The sequence below is a fragment of the Myotis daubentonii genome, chromosome 8 (genome assembly GCF_963259705.1).
Source record: "Myotis daubentonii chromosome 8, mMyoDau2.1, whole genome shotgun sequence".
NCBI classification, from domain to species: domain Eukaryota; kingdom Metazoa; phylum Chordata; class Mammalia; order Chiroptera; family Vespertilionidae; genus Myotis; species Myotis daubentonii.
The window spans coordinates 84,975,050-84,991,610 of NC_081847.1; the positions used below are offsets into that span (position 1 = coordinate 84,975,050).

At 53.1% G+C, this 16,561-nt stretch overlaps 1 protein-coding gene across 5 annotated transcripts in view; it reads left to right on the top strand.

The window, feature by feature from the left end:
• The window catches only part of CTIF (cap binding complex dependent translation initiation factor), a 235,386-nt gene that overhangs the window by 138,907 nt on the left and 79,918 nt on the right, over positions 1-16,561 (top strand). For all 5 annotated transcript variants that reach the window (XM_059707250.1, XM_059707247.1, XM_059707251.1 and 2 more), the window contains one exon: positions 15,923-16,415. In XM_059707250.1, coding sequence (XP_059563233.1) covers positions 15,923-16,415 — 493 coding nt within the window. The remainder of the gene's footprint in view (positions 1-15,922; positions 16,416-16,561) is intronic.

Below are 16,561 nucleotides of genomic sequence, written 5' to 3' on the forward strand. Positions count from 1 at the left end.
GGGTCCTTGCCCTTGGCCGTGATTGTTTGTGTCCCCGGAGAGCGGTGCAGCTCCGGCCTCAGAAAGGAGTGGGCTCAGCAACCCGCTCCCTCCCACTGTGGTCAGTTGGAATCCCAGGGCAGCCAAAAACAGACCCTTAAAAGATTACTCACGAGGCACAGAAATATTACGCTGTGAGCTCTCAACAGACAGCGAGCGATCGTTCCGTCCAGCCCCCACCTCTGCCAAGTCTGGAAGAATAGCCTGGCCTCTCCCAGCTTCCACTTTCTAGCTGTGTGACCTGGGCAAGTCCCTTAACCTCCTATGCCTGTTTCATCGGCTTTAAAAATGAGGATAATAATGTTGCTGTCTGCCCCACAGAGTTGTGGGCATGATTGATCTGTGGCAGGCACTGGCCAAGTGAAGCTCATTTAACCCCCAGGACCTTAGCGGTATCCCTTATCATTTCCTAAGGGGAAACTGAGGCACACGGTGAGGAGGTGACAGGGTCCTGATTTGAACCCAGGCCTGGTTGGCCCAAGCCAGGCTCTTACCCCCCCCCCACCACCACGGGTATCTTTTCACCTTAGAAACCCATAGTGTAGACCCCAACCACGTGGGTGGAGTGAGCCAAGACTTAACAAGATCAGAGAGCACCCCAAGACTCAGCCCTTGGCCAGCCCGTCACTCAGCCGCTCTGGTGGTTTTGACCATTACGCAGTTTGGAATTATTTTTATCCTTAGACAAATGTTTAATTTTTACCCATAATGGACAGTTGGTTAAAGCAGGAAGCATTAAGGAGCCCTGATATTAAAAGGCTGGCTCATGAGGAACATACAAGTGGTAATAAATCTGCTCATTCGCCTCGGCGCTCCACCCGGATCCAAGCAAACATTCATCTGGCATGTTGGGGGGAGGGGGGACGCGGAAAGGAGGGGCAGCTGTGGGTGCCCGCAGAGCCCACTCCCCGGGCTGGAGAGAGACTGAGCCCGGGGTGGATGGGGCATCCCCTTCTGTTCACAGGGAGCCAAGACCCTCCACGCTCACACCCTGCTATTTGGGCAGCAGCGATTGCGAGCGCTTCCTGAAAATTCTCGGGCCTCATCATTTAGAAACAAAGCAAGAAAATTGCAAAAACAAGCCAGTTGATTTTTATTTTAAAAAAGCAAATAAACATAAAATACAAGAATTCCCAACAGTGGGCCACGAAATCCGTCTTTGCTTTTTGTTTCTTTCTCTGCCTTATATAGTCAAACGCTAGCCTACATGTAAGTCTGTAGCTGGACCCAACGCCACAATGTAATGGTAATATGTCATTTTGAAATGTCTTTGTAGAAGATCATGCTTTTGCTTTCATAACTCATTTACAGTAAATTAAGGAGAAGGCATCACTTGATAAGGGGGGTAAATTTTGCCTTTATTCAGAGATGTTATTAAAGATCATCATATTAAATATGAACCTTATAATTTGCTCCCAATAACATATCAATCTAAAAACCATGTTTTACATAAAATAACTTCTTTATTGTATATCATTGAAAAGGGCAAAATAGGTTTTTAGTTCCTAAGGGTGTTTGCAAGATGGTACAGGGTGGGGCAAAAGTAGGTTTACAGTTGTTCGTAAGGAAAGTGGTACGATATTTAACAAATGATAATACAAGAATAAGTTCTGTGTTTCGCATACTCACACTGTAAACCTACTTTTGCCCTCCCCCCCCCCCATATATTACTGTGACAGGGGTTCTCAAGTCTACAAAAGTTCAGCAGAGCTGTGACCAGCCCACGAAACTGCCTTAGTTTCCACAGGTGTAAAAATAAGCCTGGAATTAAAAAAAGGTTCTTAATGCCACTCATTGAGGAGTTGGGTCTCCTGGTGGGTGCCATACAGGCTCCCACCGGAGAACAGAGTCTTGCCTTGGGAAGCTCAACCTGGCAAGTGTTATCTGAAAACTTGTGTATGACAGACGGTGCATGGGGTCCGCCAGGCCTGTGTCCCCAGGATGCAGGAGTGTGGCTGCCCTTCAGGTTGTGCCCAGATGTTTGAGTTCCATCAAGGACTTTTTATGGGTCGGGAGGACAGAAGTGTTCAGTGAGCTCTGTGTGCACCCCGGGTGGGGCCGCCCCAGTGGTCAAGGGTCTCTGTAGACTCACCTGCTGCTCGGGAAGCAGGCTGCTCTGTGGTCAGTTTTATGCATATTATTTGGTGGGCCTGGCACATAAGAAAATGATGAGAAAAACGGCCCCCAAGCCTTCGTTGAGTCTGGTGTGTCCTCTGGAGTGTCCTCTCCATTTCTCCCCTTCTCAACAAATCCTACTCATTTTTTTAAAACTTTATTTTAACCAAATTTCAGACTCACAGAAAAGCTGCAAGGATAGTACAAAAAAAAAATTCCCATATATCCTTCACCCAGATTCCTCAAATGTTAACAGACACTTGCTTTATCTTTCTCTGTCTCATACACATTCCTTTTTGCCTCAGCTGCCGAAATGATGCCTTTTCACTGCTAAAGACTTCACAGTGGGTTTCTTTAGAAAGACATTTTTTTTCATCGTCACAATACAGTGATCAAAACCAGTAACACAGATGCAATACTGTTATCTGCTCTTGGGCCTTTTCTTCCTCCAGTATTGTGTGTCTTTCGTTTCTTTCATGTGGGGTCAGTTCCCAAGACTCTGTATTTCATGGCATTGCCTTTCTTAAGGAATGGCCAGTTACTTGGGGGTTTCCGCAGTTTGGTTTTCTCTGATACTTCCTCGTGGTGAGACAGGGTAAATGCGCTGGTGATGCCGTACCCTTCTCAGGGCATCCCATCGGGGGCGTCACGCTGTTTTTTCGTCTCATGACCGGTTGTGTTGACTTCGATTACTTGGTGAAGGCAGTGCCTGCCAAGGCTCTCCACTGTAAAGTTACGAGATTTCCCTCAGTCATTAAGAAATAGCTTGTGGGGAGATGCTTTGAGACCGCGCCAACCTTCTGTTTTTCTCCAACTTTCACCCACTGGCTCCCATTGACGTCTCCTGCTTGAAACAGTCATGATGATGATGGTTGCCAAGTGATTTTCTAGTTCCGCCATTTCTTCCAGTGTTACTAGTTGTCGTCCCATTGTCAGAAGGGGCCTCTGGTTGGTTTTAAACTCACGGCTCTAAGCCTCGGGACCCCAGCATTGGAGAGCTAGCAAGAGTAGGTCCTCGTTGCCTGTCTGACCGTCCCTGAATAGAGAGACTGAGGCCTAGCAGATCGATGTCGCTGGTGTTTAATGTGAAGGCTACAGCACTCTGCCACAATTCCCCTTGCACTTTGGAAGATTCCAGCCCAGGAACCCATCTGCTGGGCAGCCGTGTCCCGAGACGGCTGGGCGGGGCCGGGGCCCGTGATGTGCATGAAGCTGTTGAGTGGCTCTCCATCTGCCGTAACGTCTCGCCATGGACTTGTCAGTTCCACCAGCCCTGGCTGAAAAATGGGACCCGAGGGAGGCCCTGCTCCAACTAACTCCATTTCACATTTCCTCTCCTTCCCGGGATGGAAAAATGGCCCTTCGGGGACAGCAGACCTGTCAGTAATGAAGTTGTGAGGGAGGAGGCTGTCCCAGGAGGGGGGCGGGGATGTGATGGCTGATGGACTGGTACGGGCGGGCAGCCGACAGCATTTCCCCAGAGAGCCTGGAAGGTCGGCGTTGCTTTGCCGCCCACAGAGCCGAGCCAGCTCAGGGACTGCCCTGGACCCTCTGCTTCCCATCATGGAGCCATGTTTGCTTCCGTTTCCCAAGAGTCCCTCAGCGCCAGCCAAGGCAGAGGTATAAGTGGGCTCAGCCCTTTCAGGTCTACCCCTCACCTATTTTCCAGTCATGAGGTCCATTTGATTGCTACAACTGAGGAGCAGAGAAGTTAGGCAACTGGACCAAGACCATCCAACTAGACGGGGACAAAACCAGGGTTTGAACCGAGGTGTGTCAGGTTCCCAAGTTGTTACTGACTGCATCATGCTGCCTCTCCAGGTGAGAACTCCTGGGAGCACTTCTGAGACCCAGGAGGGCTTCCTGGAGGAGGTGCTGGTTGCAAAATGGGCAGATGAGGCATAGGAGGTCTCCAGAACTAACTGTTGGTCAGCGATTGGACACCTCTGGCGGCAGGGAGCTCAGCACATTCCCACACAGTCCCGTCCTTTGTGGGGCAGCTCCCCCTCTGAGGAAGGGCCTCCACTCGGTGAGCTCAGGCTGTCCTCTGGCCTTCCTTCCCCCGTCGTTCCGAAGGGCTCAGCCATTGGGCAGTCGGTCACACCTGGGATCTAAAACGCTCACGGGGCTCCCTCTCCATCCCCGTTCCTCTTTGTCCTGCCTGTTCCAGTGTGAGGGCTCTTCTGCTGCATGGAGATAGTGAGATTCAAACACTTCAGAGTTCCTGAGTGGATCTCTGAAGTCAGTATTCGGAGTCAGCAAGATAACATGGGGCCAGACAACGCCCACTGGCCAGCTGGGGTAGATACTACTGGCCAGGCTTGAGGCTGGGAGTAAAGGAAGTCCAGGGCGGTGTTCCTCACGCCTGTAGGGACCCCTTGGGCAGTGATTCCCTTGGGATGATGGTCGTGAGTACTTGGCAATGAACACTTCCATGGTGAGAAACTCTGTCCAAAATGTAGCCCTGAGAGGCCAACATGAGAGCAGAAATCAGGCGCTGGGCATCCTGGGTCTCCGCCTTGGTTTCTAGCATTTGAAATAGCCTGTCTGCCCACAGCTCAGGCTCCCGACCTGTGCTGCGGGTGTGCTGATGCTCGCCACCTCTGCGGGGGGCGCCGATGGGTTTATCCCATACTGTTTGGAAACCCCAGTGTCATATCACTGCAACCAAACACTGAAACGACGTTTCCATCAACTCCTTTAAAACGTGCAAGAGCCTGTGAGGGGGGTACTCCATTTGTCCCCGTTTCACAGACGAAGGAGCTGCATCCCAGACAGGTTAAGGAACTTGCCCAGTGTTGCTCAGCGAGAAGTGCAGGGCCAGGATTTGAACTCTGGTGGTCGAGCTCCTAAGTCTGAGCCCTGAACTGTGACAGTGTGTTGCCTCTGGATCAATGCCTGGTAGTTTGTGCTGAGCACCACCTCTATTCCAGGCAGGGGCGGGCGGTGGGAGGCCACACAGTGGGGCAGATTCTTTAGGAAAAGTGGGTGGGAGCCGGCAGAATCTCAAGACTCCAGAAGGGTGGCATAGCCAGATTTGGGCTTCCTGGCGTTGATTCACATGACCGGGTAAGAGCTGGGAATCCCCGCATCCCAGCTGAGACTGACCTGCATCCACGGCTGTGGCCACGGCCTCGGAGAGGGCGCCCTGGTGGACACACAGCTCGGCGGATGCCTGGCCTCGCCAGCAGGCTGCACTGAGGGTCCACAGGCCGGACCTCGAGACCGCCGGCTTGGCCGGGCCAGGTGGAAGGGCGAGGGCCTTCCCCTGGAAACGCCACCGGGGCAGCCGCGTGCTCTTCCCATGACATCACGCTGCCTCCGAATGCATGTGGCCAAGGATTCTTGGAATGCCTGATTCACCCTGGAACAAAAATAATACCTCGTTGTCATAATGTGCCTTTGTTCCCCAAAGGCTCTCCAGGGCTCCATTGTGTTGTAACCAGACCAGCTTGTGACCCAGGCAGGAATGTGCAGAACGTGAGACCCTCCCTGCTAAAGGAACACCTTGAGTGGGGGCGAGGTAGTCCCATTCTGCAGGTAGGAATACTGAGCCTTGGGGCGGTGGGTGGTTTGCAAATGGGTGCTGAGCAAGGTGGGCGAGAGCCCTGGCTCTGCCTCTGGGGTGGAGAGGAGGGCCTTGGAACGGCCTCAGCAGTGGAGTGAGACTGAGCCCATCTCGTTCCCCTAAGAAAGCTGTTTCCCCAGGGCCTGCTGTGCTGCAAGACGGAAGGAGGTAGCCAGGGCCCCTGGCGCCTGCTCCCCTCGCCCGGCGCGCAGCCCCAGAGCCAGGGGGCCACCCGAAAACTCAGCCCCACCCGCAGCCCTGCCCACAGGCCCGCCACAGGAACTGGCAGGCTGTGGGGAGGAAAGGATCGTTCCCAGCACGATGGAAACCCGAGGGCCACACGTGGTTCTGTGGTTTTCCCCAGACGCCGCGGAGCCAAGGCTGCAAGGCCGGATTTCCAAACCTCGACGCAGAGCGGCGTCCAGGCCCTCCCAGGCTTTCCTCCCACGGCCCAGCTCCCCGCTGCCCGCGCCCTCAGCCCAGCCTGTGGCCTTTGCTTCTGCAGATCCAGCCCGCAGCCCCTGCCCCCACAGGCTTTCTCCAAGGCCCGGGCTCCTCTAAATTTGGTCGCAGTGGCTCCCCGGGGTGTGCAGGCTGCCCCGGGCCCTGGGGCCCTGAAACAGGCCTCAGCAATTGTGAGGCGAGAGAGTGTGGCCGTTAAGGACACCCAGGCTAAGACCGGACTGTTCATTCAAATCCAAGCTCTGCCTCTTGCAAGCTGTGTGGCCTTGGGCAAGTTCCTACCCGGCCTGTGCTCCACTCCTCTCTCTGTAAAGCAGGCTAGCAATAGTCGCCCTCTCAGAGAGCGGTGCCTGGCGCATGGCTAGTGCTTCGTACATGCTGGCCTGCTTTTATTCCGCGGTGACCTCAGGTCCGGTCCCGTTCCTCGGGGCTGGTGTCCTGGGTGTGCTGCCGAGGCTGTCCTGGAATTCTTAATGGTGTTCAAATAAGAGACCTACGTTTTACTTTGCACCGAATGCCACAAATAAAGTAGCTTGATCCAGACCAAGACAGACCCCCTCTGCTGCCTTCTGCTTCCCTTCCTCCGTGACTTTTATCCCTGGTCGTAGCCAGATACAGTTTCTGGGATTAATGGATCAGCATCTGTCTCTTCAAATGGATTCTAAGCTCCATGAGGGCACAGCCCTGTGTCTGAGTCAGCGCTGGGTCCCCAGGGCCTGGCATGTTTCAGGGCTCACTGGAGGCATGAAGGAATGCCCAACCCATGCCAGACCCGAGGGAGATTTAGAGAAGGTTCTGCTTCATCCCGTGGAAGTGGAAGTGTATGCTTGTAAAGGCCTATGGGAGGAACACACCAGGCTGTCCGTCTGTGGCAGAGACTAGGGAAGTCCCATGAGGAGTTGGGGGGGTGAGGGGCTCCTAGGGCCTGGGGAGGCTCCTGGGCAGATCTGGGCCTTGAAGCCCAGATGGGATGAGGAGAGCTGTTGAGAGACTCCTTAGGGACAGCTGCACAGCTCTGTGCCCCCCCACCCCCACCCCCGGCTTCCCTTACAGTGTTCCAGGAGCATTGCCTTGGGCAAGCCCGTTGCCACCCGAGTAACCTCCAGGCAGAGCAGAGTCCCAGAACACGCATGGTTAGTGAAGCGATCCCCGAGCCAGCCTGTCCCTCGTCCTCCCTGGTTCCGTCGTTCCGTGGTTGGAGAGAAGTCTTTGCGTTCAGGGCGCAGGGGTGCCACTCCGACCCTCTCTCTCCGTTCCAGAGCATCCCCGTGGCCCGGTGAACGTCTGGTTTCTAAAGCTTTCGACCCCGAGTGAAATGCCGAACTTCTTGCATGAACTTTCGCCTTGGCTGGCAGACACCGCAGTCTTGGATTATTTCCTGCCCGACTCTGGGTGAAAGGAGAGCCCGCAGCCTGTTGGGGTGGGAGAGTCCAGAGCTGGGCTGACCGCCGGGGCAGCAGGGGGTTCCTGAAGCACAGGGCGCTCTCCTCTGGGACTGTCCCGAGACCCCGACGGGGTTGGGGGGGGGGGGCGGGCTTGGCGTCCGGAAGGCTCACCAGTATGGTGCTGCCACGATGTGGGTGATGGCCCCGGCGGTGACAGGTGCTCCCCTTGTCAGCGCTTTGCAGTGATGCCCTCAGTGCTCCCGAGAGCGCCGAGACCTCAGACAGGTCATCGTTAATCCGGTCAGAGAGCGTTCGGGCCGCCGAGTGTGCGGGCACCGACTGGGCGCTAGGACAGGCGCGCCGAAGGAGCTGGGCAGCCCCAGGGGGACGAAGCAATCTCTCTGAACCTTTGTTCTCCCATCTGGAAAACCGTCATGCTGTCACTCCTGTTACCCGCACAGCCACCCCTGAGGTGGGGCCGGCACAGCTGGGAACTGACACAGAGAGGCACATCCCCCCTGAGCCTGAGCCTCGCAGCCCTGAGCAGGCTGCAGCCTCCCAGGCTCCGTGGGTTTCCGTCGGCGGATTCAGCCCCAAGTGCATCGGAGGTGCTCAGTTCGTCTAGGCTGCTCTGATCCTTGTCCCCTTGGCTGGCTCCCTGAAGAGAGAAGGAGTTTCCCCTGTGCCTTTCCTCATTGAGTGCCACAGTCATTCTGCAAACCGCGGCGGCGGGCAGCCTTTATTCCTGGGCCCCACTAAGCTCAGCAACCCCCCAACCCCACCCCCACTCCCACCCCCGCCCACGCCCACGCCTGAGCCTGAGCCTCAGCCTGAGTCTCACCTCTGCTCGCACTTTGCCGGGCGGCTGGGGCTGGGGCGGGGAAGGCGGGTGCTGGGTGTGTAGGTGGGCAGGCGCAGAGGCGCCCGAGCTCCAGAATAAGCAGTCATCACTTTTCCTGGAGGCAAGCAACATGAACCCGTGAATAGTTTTCAAACCGCTTGCCCTAGGAATTTTGCTTTCAGAAAATTTTAAGCAGACCTACAAATTATGTGGTCAGGTGTCCGACATTGAGGGAACCATAATAAGTCGGTGGCCCTTGGAATATCTAGTTGGGAACGATTATGAAATAAAAAACGAACAGAGATGTTTGTCTGCGTTTGGACTGCTGTTAAAGCCATTTCTCAACACAAAATCTGAAGTTATTCTCCCGACACCCACCTCCCAAAATGCAGCTGTGGTGTTCCGAGAATTTCTTTTTTTTTTTTTAATAAAAGAGAGAAAGAGTGAAACAAGACATCTGATTTCAGAACCCCAAGAAGAAAGAATAAACTAAATGAGTGATGGAAGCAGCATACTGAAAATTTCCATTCTCAATAAAAAGCATTATTTCCCTAACAGCAGGTGTTACCAGTAGCACAAATGGAATATTAATCTTATCTCCTAAGCCGTCCCCCCCTCCCACCCCCGCCCACCGCCACCAGAGAAAGCCTCCCTGGAGAGATTAGAACATAATAGGCAGGCGGTGAGCTGGATCCCCACCCCCTCGTTTGCTTGTAGGGTTGAGGACTGCATGTCTAGTGTGTCTCCAAAACCCGGACCCACATGTCCGTGTATCCGACACCAAGTGCTCTTTTCTTGCCCGGCTGCTGGGGAGCAAAGGCAGCGTCTCCCCAGCCCAGCCAAACCTAAACCCACAGGTTTCCTGGTGAGCGGCCAGCTGGACCCTGGAGGAAGGTATCGCCGAAACCCAGGCCGGCAAACACAGGAGAGAGAGGAGCTGGTTTTGGCAGCTCAGGCAGCTGACAAATATTTGTGAATGGCCAGAGCAGGGAAGCCTGGGTCTCCATTGTCAGGGACCAAGGCCCAGCCCCAAGTCTGTTGCAATGGGTTGGGCCCTCACAGCCCTTTTCCAGGTCAAGGATGTGGGCCTCACAGGGCTGTTACCATAGCAGGTCTCAGTTGTCATTCAGTCTTGTTCTCCCAAGAGGGCTGGATGTGAGAGCGAGTGGGCGCTGGGTGCTGTGATGCCCTGACAGGCTGGGCATGTTTCTGAGAGCCTCTGCAAGGCCCTCTGGTGTGAGACTGCACCTTACTGAGCCTCAGTTGGCTTATCTGTAAAATGGGAAGAAGGTCTTGACCCGCCTGCCCACAGAGAACAAAGCAGGGCCTGGAGCAGGAAGGAGGAAAGGGGAGAAGAGGTTTCATGCCCTTTGCCTCTATGGCATCTGGCTCTTTCCTACCCTCCTAGGGCCCACCCAGCTAACCTTCCGTACCGTCCAGTACCATATCAGCCTTTCTCCGTTTGACTCCGTCAGTCTGGCCTGCCCAGTTAGGAGAAGGCCCTGGAGGGTGGACTCCAGCCGCAGACATCATCCTGCCACCAGACAGAGTGAGCCTGAGAAGACCCACTATTGCCCAGCAACTGGGCATTCTTGGTCTTTGCTGTATTGACGGCTGGCTGGCTCCAAGATCTTTTGAACTAGGAGGACATGGAATTCTAGCACCCTCCCCACCCCCTAAAAAAAAACAAATTCCAGGAAGAAACAGCAAAAGCTTTGCAAAGAGCTAGCTGATTTTTTTCTGAGCCTTTGACAACACCCCACCTCCCCCAGCCATGTAAAAATTACCCCTTCCTCCTCCAGGTAGAGGGAAGTTTTGTTTTTTGTTTGATTGGGGGGAGGGGGCGGATTTGAGGAAGAGAGAGGGAAATCCCTGATGCGGGAACTGGGAATCCAGACAGTTTCGAGACAAATGCTGGGAAGGGCTGGGTCAGCCCCTCTCTGGGGGCATCCTTGGGCCATGGCCGCGGGCACCACAGAAATTCTAAACAAGGATGACCAAAGTTGTAAGAATCAAGCATTATCTGCCAGGGAATTTCCAAAGTGCTTCTCTGGGCTTAAAAATTACTCACGCTCGAAGAACAAAGAGAGTGGAAGGGGAAAGGGCCAATTAATTAAAAGTAATTTAAAATATAAGTAGGGAGAATTCACCAAAGTCACAGGCGTGTGGCGCCCGGGGGAGGTGGCGGGCCATGGAATTCCTCTGGCGGCCAGTGGTGATCCTGGGAGGAGCCTGACTCAGTGACTGGCTTCGCTGATGGGGCCCATCTCTTCCCTGGGTGTCCACGCCGGTGATCCCTCCCCTGCTGTCAATCAATCTGACCATCATCCAGAACTTAAAGCATTAGGCCCACTGAGATCGAACCCAGACGAGGGTGAAAATACCACGCAGGCCTCACGCTCAGCTCAGCATACCAGGCAGCTGTAAATGTTTCTATAATGACTCTTAAATTACTAAAATAATACAGACAACGAAGCCCCTGGACATTATCTATCAAAACAAGCGTAAGAGGGCTCCGAACGGTGGAGAGAAGGCAGACTGGCTGGGACTGCGGCACCTGAGGAATGACACGGCGGTGACTTGCTTGAGCTTTTCTCTTGGCCTCATAGATCCTAGACTTGGAGCTAAAGAAGCTGGCAACCCAAAATGCCAATAGGCACAGGCAGACCCAAAAAGCCCAAACAGAAGCCTGCCCTTCGTAGCCGAAGGACCAGGAAAGGGGCATCGTCACAAGACAGGAAATGTAGACAATAGCTCTCTACTCCAGGCAAATGCCCCAGAAAATACTCCACCCGCACCCATGCCAGCCAAGGCCAAGTGAGGGGCTGAGACTCCACCCTCCTGGGAGGGTGGGCACCCAGAACTCCCACCCCTGCCAGCAGAAAAGAGGACCCCCTTGGGGTGTCAGAGAAAGCCCAGGGAGAGCCTGACCTCCACTCCCCTCCTGGCAGCCCTGGGGCGGGATGGTCCTTTCCACTACCAGAGCAAGGTCAGAGGAGACCAGATGAAAGGTTTGATCAAGTCCAGAGTCTCGTAGCAGAAATACCCAAGATGTCCAGGTTTCAACTGACAACCTCTTGTCATACCCAGAAAAACCAAAGCTGAATGAAAGGAGATAATACACATCAATACTGAGATGACAGAAATGTTAGAATCACCTAAGATTTTAAGGCAGCCAACATACTAGTGAAAATGCTGCAAAGCACAATTAGGAACACACTCGAAACAAAGTGAAAAATAGATCTTGGCAAGGAAATAGAAGATATAACAAAGAACCAAATGAAAACTTAATAGTTAAATTGAAACAATGGATAGGCTCAACAGCAGCACAGAGGGAACACAGGGAAGAGCTGGTGCCCTGGAAGGCAGAGCAATAGGAACGATCCAGGCTGAGCCACAGAGAGAAAATGGACTGAAAAAGAACAAACTGTCCCTGGAGTCCAGAAAGGAGACGCGGAAAAGGGTGGGGCTGAAAAGGTATCCAACGAGGCAGTGCCTGGGAACTTCTCCTGCATTGCTGATGGGCGTGTCAAACGGTACAGCCTCTCTGGGAAACAGTTCAGCTTTGTCGTCAAAAACTGAATACGCAGCTACCCTAGGGCCCAGCAGTGGTGCTCCCAGGCACCATTTTATCCCAGAGAAATAAAAACTATGTCCACCCAAAAACCTGTACACAAGTGTTCCTAGCAGCCTTGTGCCTAAGAGCCAATAACCGGAAACAGCCAGGTGTCCCTTCCACGGGTAAATGGTTACACTCACTGGTCCATCCACACTCTGGGAGACTAGTCGCCAGTGAAAAGGAATGAACTGTTGACGCACACAGCCACGTGGATGAGCCTCCGGAAGTTACGCTGAGGGGACGAAGCCAACCCCAGTGGACTTTTGATTCCATTTATGTAGCATTCTGGAGATGGCAACATTGTAGAAATGGACACCGGATTAGTTATTCCCAGGGGCGAAGGAGGGGTGGTGGGAGGGAAGCAGGTGTGACTATTAAAGGGGGATATGAAGGATCTTTGTGGTGATGGAAAGGTGCGGTACCTTGACTGTGTCCATGTCAAAAAATCCCGTACTATAGTTTTGCAAGATGTTACCACGGAAAGAAACTGGGCAGGGGATACAAAGGATCTCTCTGCCATAGTTCCTACAGCTGCGTGGGAAATCTATAATCACCTCACAATAAAAAGTTTAGAAAAATAAATGCATGTTCGTTTCGAAAGCCACTGTTAAACATTTTGGCGTGTGCCCTTCCAGATTTTTCTATGCGTATAAATACTTGCCTTTAAAAAATATAGCCTCGTGCTGCACACATTACCGCACTTGCTCTCTTCCATCAACAAGAGTGAACCCCTCCACCACGTTCTTAATTGCTCCACATTGTTTTTTGTTGCTACAAGCATGGCCATCGGGAGCACCCTTGTACCTGCAATCCCTATGCACGTCCTGGATTGTTTCCTTTGTTAATTGCCGCCAGTGGAGTTGACAGTGCGAGGCCCGGCGGTTTGCATGTCACATAGAGGCTTTTGTAACCAACTGTCACATTTCCATCCAGAGCCATACGGATGTCTGCTTCCAATACAGCAGTCCCCCTTACCCACGGTCTCCCCTTCCACAGTTTCAGTTACCCGGGGTCAACCTTGGTCGGAAAATATAAATGGAAAATTCCAGAAATAAACAATTCATACGTTCTAAGTTGCACACCACTCTGAGTAGCGTGATGAAATCTCGCGCCACCCCATCACTCCGTCCCGCCCTGGACGTGAATCGCCCCTTTGTTCAGTGTCTCCACGCGTAGGTGCCCCCCACCACCACTGAGTCACTAGGCAGCCACCTCGGTTATCAGATCGACTGGCATGGTATCTCCGTGCTCGTGTTCAAGCGACCCTTATTTTACTTAACAATGGCCCCAGAGTGCAAGAGCCGTGCTGCTGGCCGTTTGGATATGCCACAGAGAAGCCGGGAAGTGCTTCCTGTAAGTGAAAATGTTGCATGTAATGAGGGCGAGGCCACACAGTGTATAGAGGGTTCAGGCAGCCCCTGGGGGTCTGGGCATATCTCCCCTGCAGATAGGGGGGGACTACTGTACACAGTGTATTCCAGGTTATCATTTGTGTGGAAACAAAATGAACGCCATACACCTGTCCCTTACTTAACAACTAATTTTCCCTGAAAACCCTGCCACTTAGAGAAAGCTTTTTTTAAAAAAAAATGTTATCAAAAATATATATTTTTAATTCATTTTAATGGGAAAATGGTGTTTAACCCCAGCCCAAGGTACCCCTAAATTTTCACAGAGACAAAATTATCAGATGGACATTCCAGTTGAGTTTATATCAGTGGTAATGATTTGAAAGAGAATAAATAGAATCCGTTCATAAAATGCAACGCCGGGAAGGTTGCCGAGGACGGGGTGGGCCTCGTTTTTTGGACGGTAGCATCTTTCTGACTTTACAGCTGTTGAGAGGCCCATGGCTACCTTGTTGTCCAACAGCACTCACATGAAGCCAGGGCACAGGGTGAGACGGAGCACAGGGCTTCCGGGGACGGGAGATCCCCGTGCGCAAGACTGAGAGATCACTGAAATGCACCCCCCACTCGCTTGCCTTCAATCCACAAATCAAAATATTTGGTTTTCCCCCTGGCACACTCCTCAGATTTGTCCCCTACGGTATGCTCTGCTTAGGAAGTGTTGTGTCAAGTAAATCGGTGAGCCTGTCTTTGCATAAGACCATTATGCTAAATATCACTTCTGTGTTCGTCAGCTTGGGTTGCCATAACAATATACCACAGTCTGGGTGGCTAAAAAAACGGGGATTTATTTTCTCACAGTTCCGGGGGCTGGAGCGCCAAGGTCAAGGTGTCAGCAGGTTTGGTTTCCTCTGAGGCCTCTCTCCTGGGCTTTCAGATGGCCACTTCTCGCTGTGTCCTCATGTGGCCATTCTTCTGTGCATGAGCACGTCTGTCCTAATCTCTTAGGAAGACAACAGCCATGCCCTGGCTGGGTAGCTCAGTTGGTTAGAGCAGCATTCCTATCAGGTTGCGGGTTCAATCTCCGGTTAGAGTACATACAGGAATAATCAATGAATGCATAAATAAGTGGAACAGCACAGCAACCACCAGCTGGGCGGTGCCAAACACAACGGGGACCATCAGAAGTCCTACCAGGGGGCTCAGCGCCCCACCCCTCCCTCCCTCTCTCTCTCTCCCTCAAATCAATAAGTAAAAATTCTAAAAATAAAGATAATAGTCACATTGGGTTGGGCTCCATCCTAACAGCCTCATTTTAACTGAATCACCTTTAGAAAAGGCCCTATCTTCACATATAGTCACTTTCTGATGTTCTGGGGATTGAGGCTTTGACACATGAATTGAGGTAGGAGGAGCACAATTCAGCTTATAACAACTGTTGATAGCATACTAGAGGCCCGATGCATGAAGATTTGTGCAAGAATGGGCCTTCCTTCCCCTGGCTGCCAGCACCACCTTCACTCTGGCTGGAGCCTCCTTTCCACCTTCCCATGCTACCCAGAGGCCCGGAGCGGGCTGGGGTGGTGCGGAACACCTGCGTCGTCACCATGGCGACAACACAAGCATCCCGCCCTGCCCCTGGCCGCTCAGCACCTGCATATGCAAATTAACCTGCCATCTTTGTTGGGTTAATTTGCATACTCCCGATTGGCTGATGGGTGTCGCAATGGTACGGTCAGTTTGCATCTTTCTCTTTTACTAGTGTAGATTTTGTTACTGTGTTTGGGGGTAAAAACGTCAGTGTATCAAAAAGAAAGTTGTTTAACAAATGATACAGCTTTTCAAGAGTCATTATGGTAAGCAGTCATTACCAGGAGCCCTGCCAGCGTGGCTCAGTTGGTTGAGCAGCATTGTCCTGTGAACTGAAAGGTTGCTAGTTCCACTCCCTGTCAGGGCACATACCTGGGTTGCGGGTTTGAGCCCCTGTAACTGATCCATGTTTCTCTCTCACATTGACGTTTCTCTCTCTCTTTCTCCTTCTCCCTTCCTCTCTCTCAGCATGTCCTTGGTTGAGGATTTTTTTTTTAAGTCATTAACAGGATAGTTGTTATCGGATGCAGGTCTGTGTATACGTTTTTGCCAGGACATGTATCGAATACGTTTGGAAGATTCACAAAATGATAACAGTCGCTTCAAGAGGACACCGGGTGGCTGCAGACAGTTAGGAGGGCTCACTGCACAGCTATTGTATCGTTCTAATTGTATTCCCCGCACATGTGCTAATGCATATTCTACCAGGGGAATAAAATACTTATTTTAGCCAAGGATTGACTTAACTCCTCTGTGATCTCAGGGACCTGTCATCTCGTTCCCTGCTGTATCCCCAGGCCCTGTCACAGAGCCTGGCACACAGGAGGCACCCAGCAGGAGTGTTGAAAGAATGACTAAATGAGCAACTCGATAAATTCCTCTCTCCGTGTTTGGACGCAGGGCCCCTGCACAGCCCACCCAGTGACCCTCTCTGTCTTTCCCTGTGGTTCGCAGACGGCAGCAGAGACCTCCAGGAGGGAGCAAGCCCCAGCAGCACGGCGACCACCAGCCAGGCAGTGCCAAACACAACAGGGACCATCAGAAGTCCTACCAGGGGGGCTCGGCGCCCCACCCCTCAGGGAGGCCCACCCATCACGGCTACAGCCAGAACCGGCGCTGGCACCATGGCAACATGAAGCACCCACCGGGCGACAAGGGAGAGGCAGGCACCCACCGCAGTGCTAAAGAGACCGTGACCGTGGGCAGCCCCAAGCTGGAGGACGCCCTGGGGGACACCGGGCACAGTGGCCTCGAGCCCCCCTGCAGCCCCGATGGCCCGGCCCCCGCAGCTTCTGAGAGGCTGCCCCCGCAGCAGCCGGGAGCCCCGGAGGCCGAGGCAAAGCGTAAAGACAGTGTTACCCCCGAGCGCATCGGGGAGCGGCCCAGAGTTACCCTGCTCCAGTCTTCCAAAGACAGGCTGCGGCGGAGGCTGAAGGAGAAAGGACCGGTAATTGCATTTTCATTGTTCTCTTCCACCAGGGAGGACGCGTGAGGTAGGCGCATTGGCAGGCGCCCTGTGGAGAGAAGCGGGAGCCGCCACTGCCCTGGGGACTCCTGGCACCTGCATGAACTCCTCCAGCACATTCTGGCCCC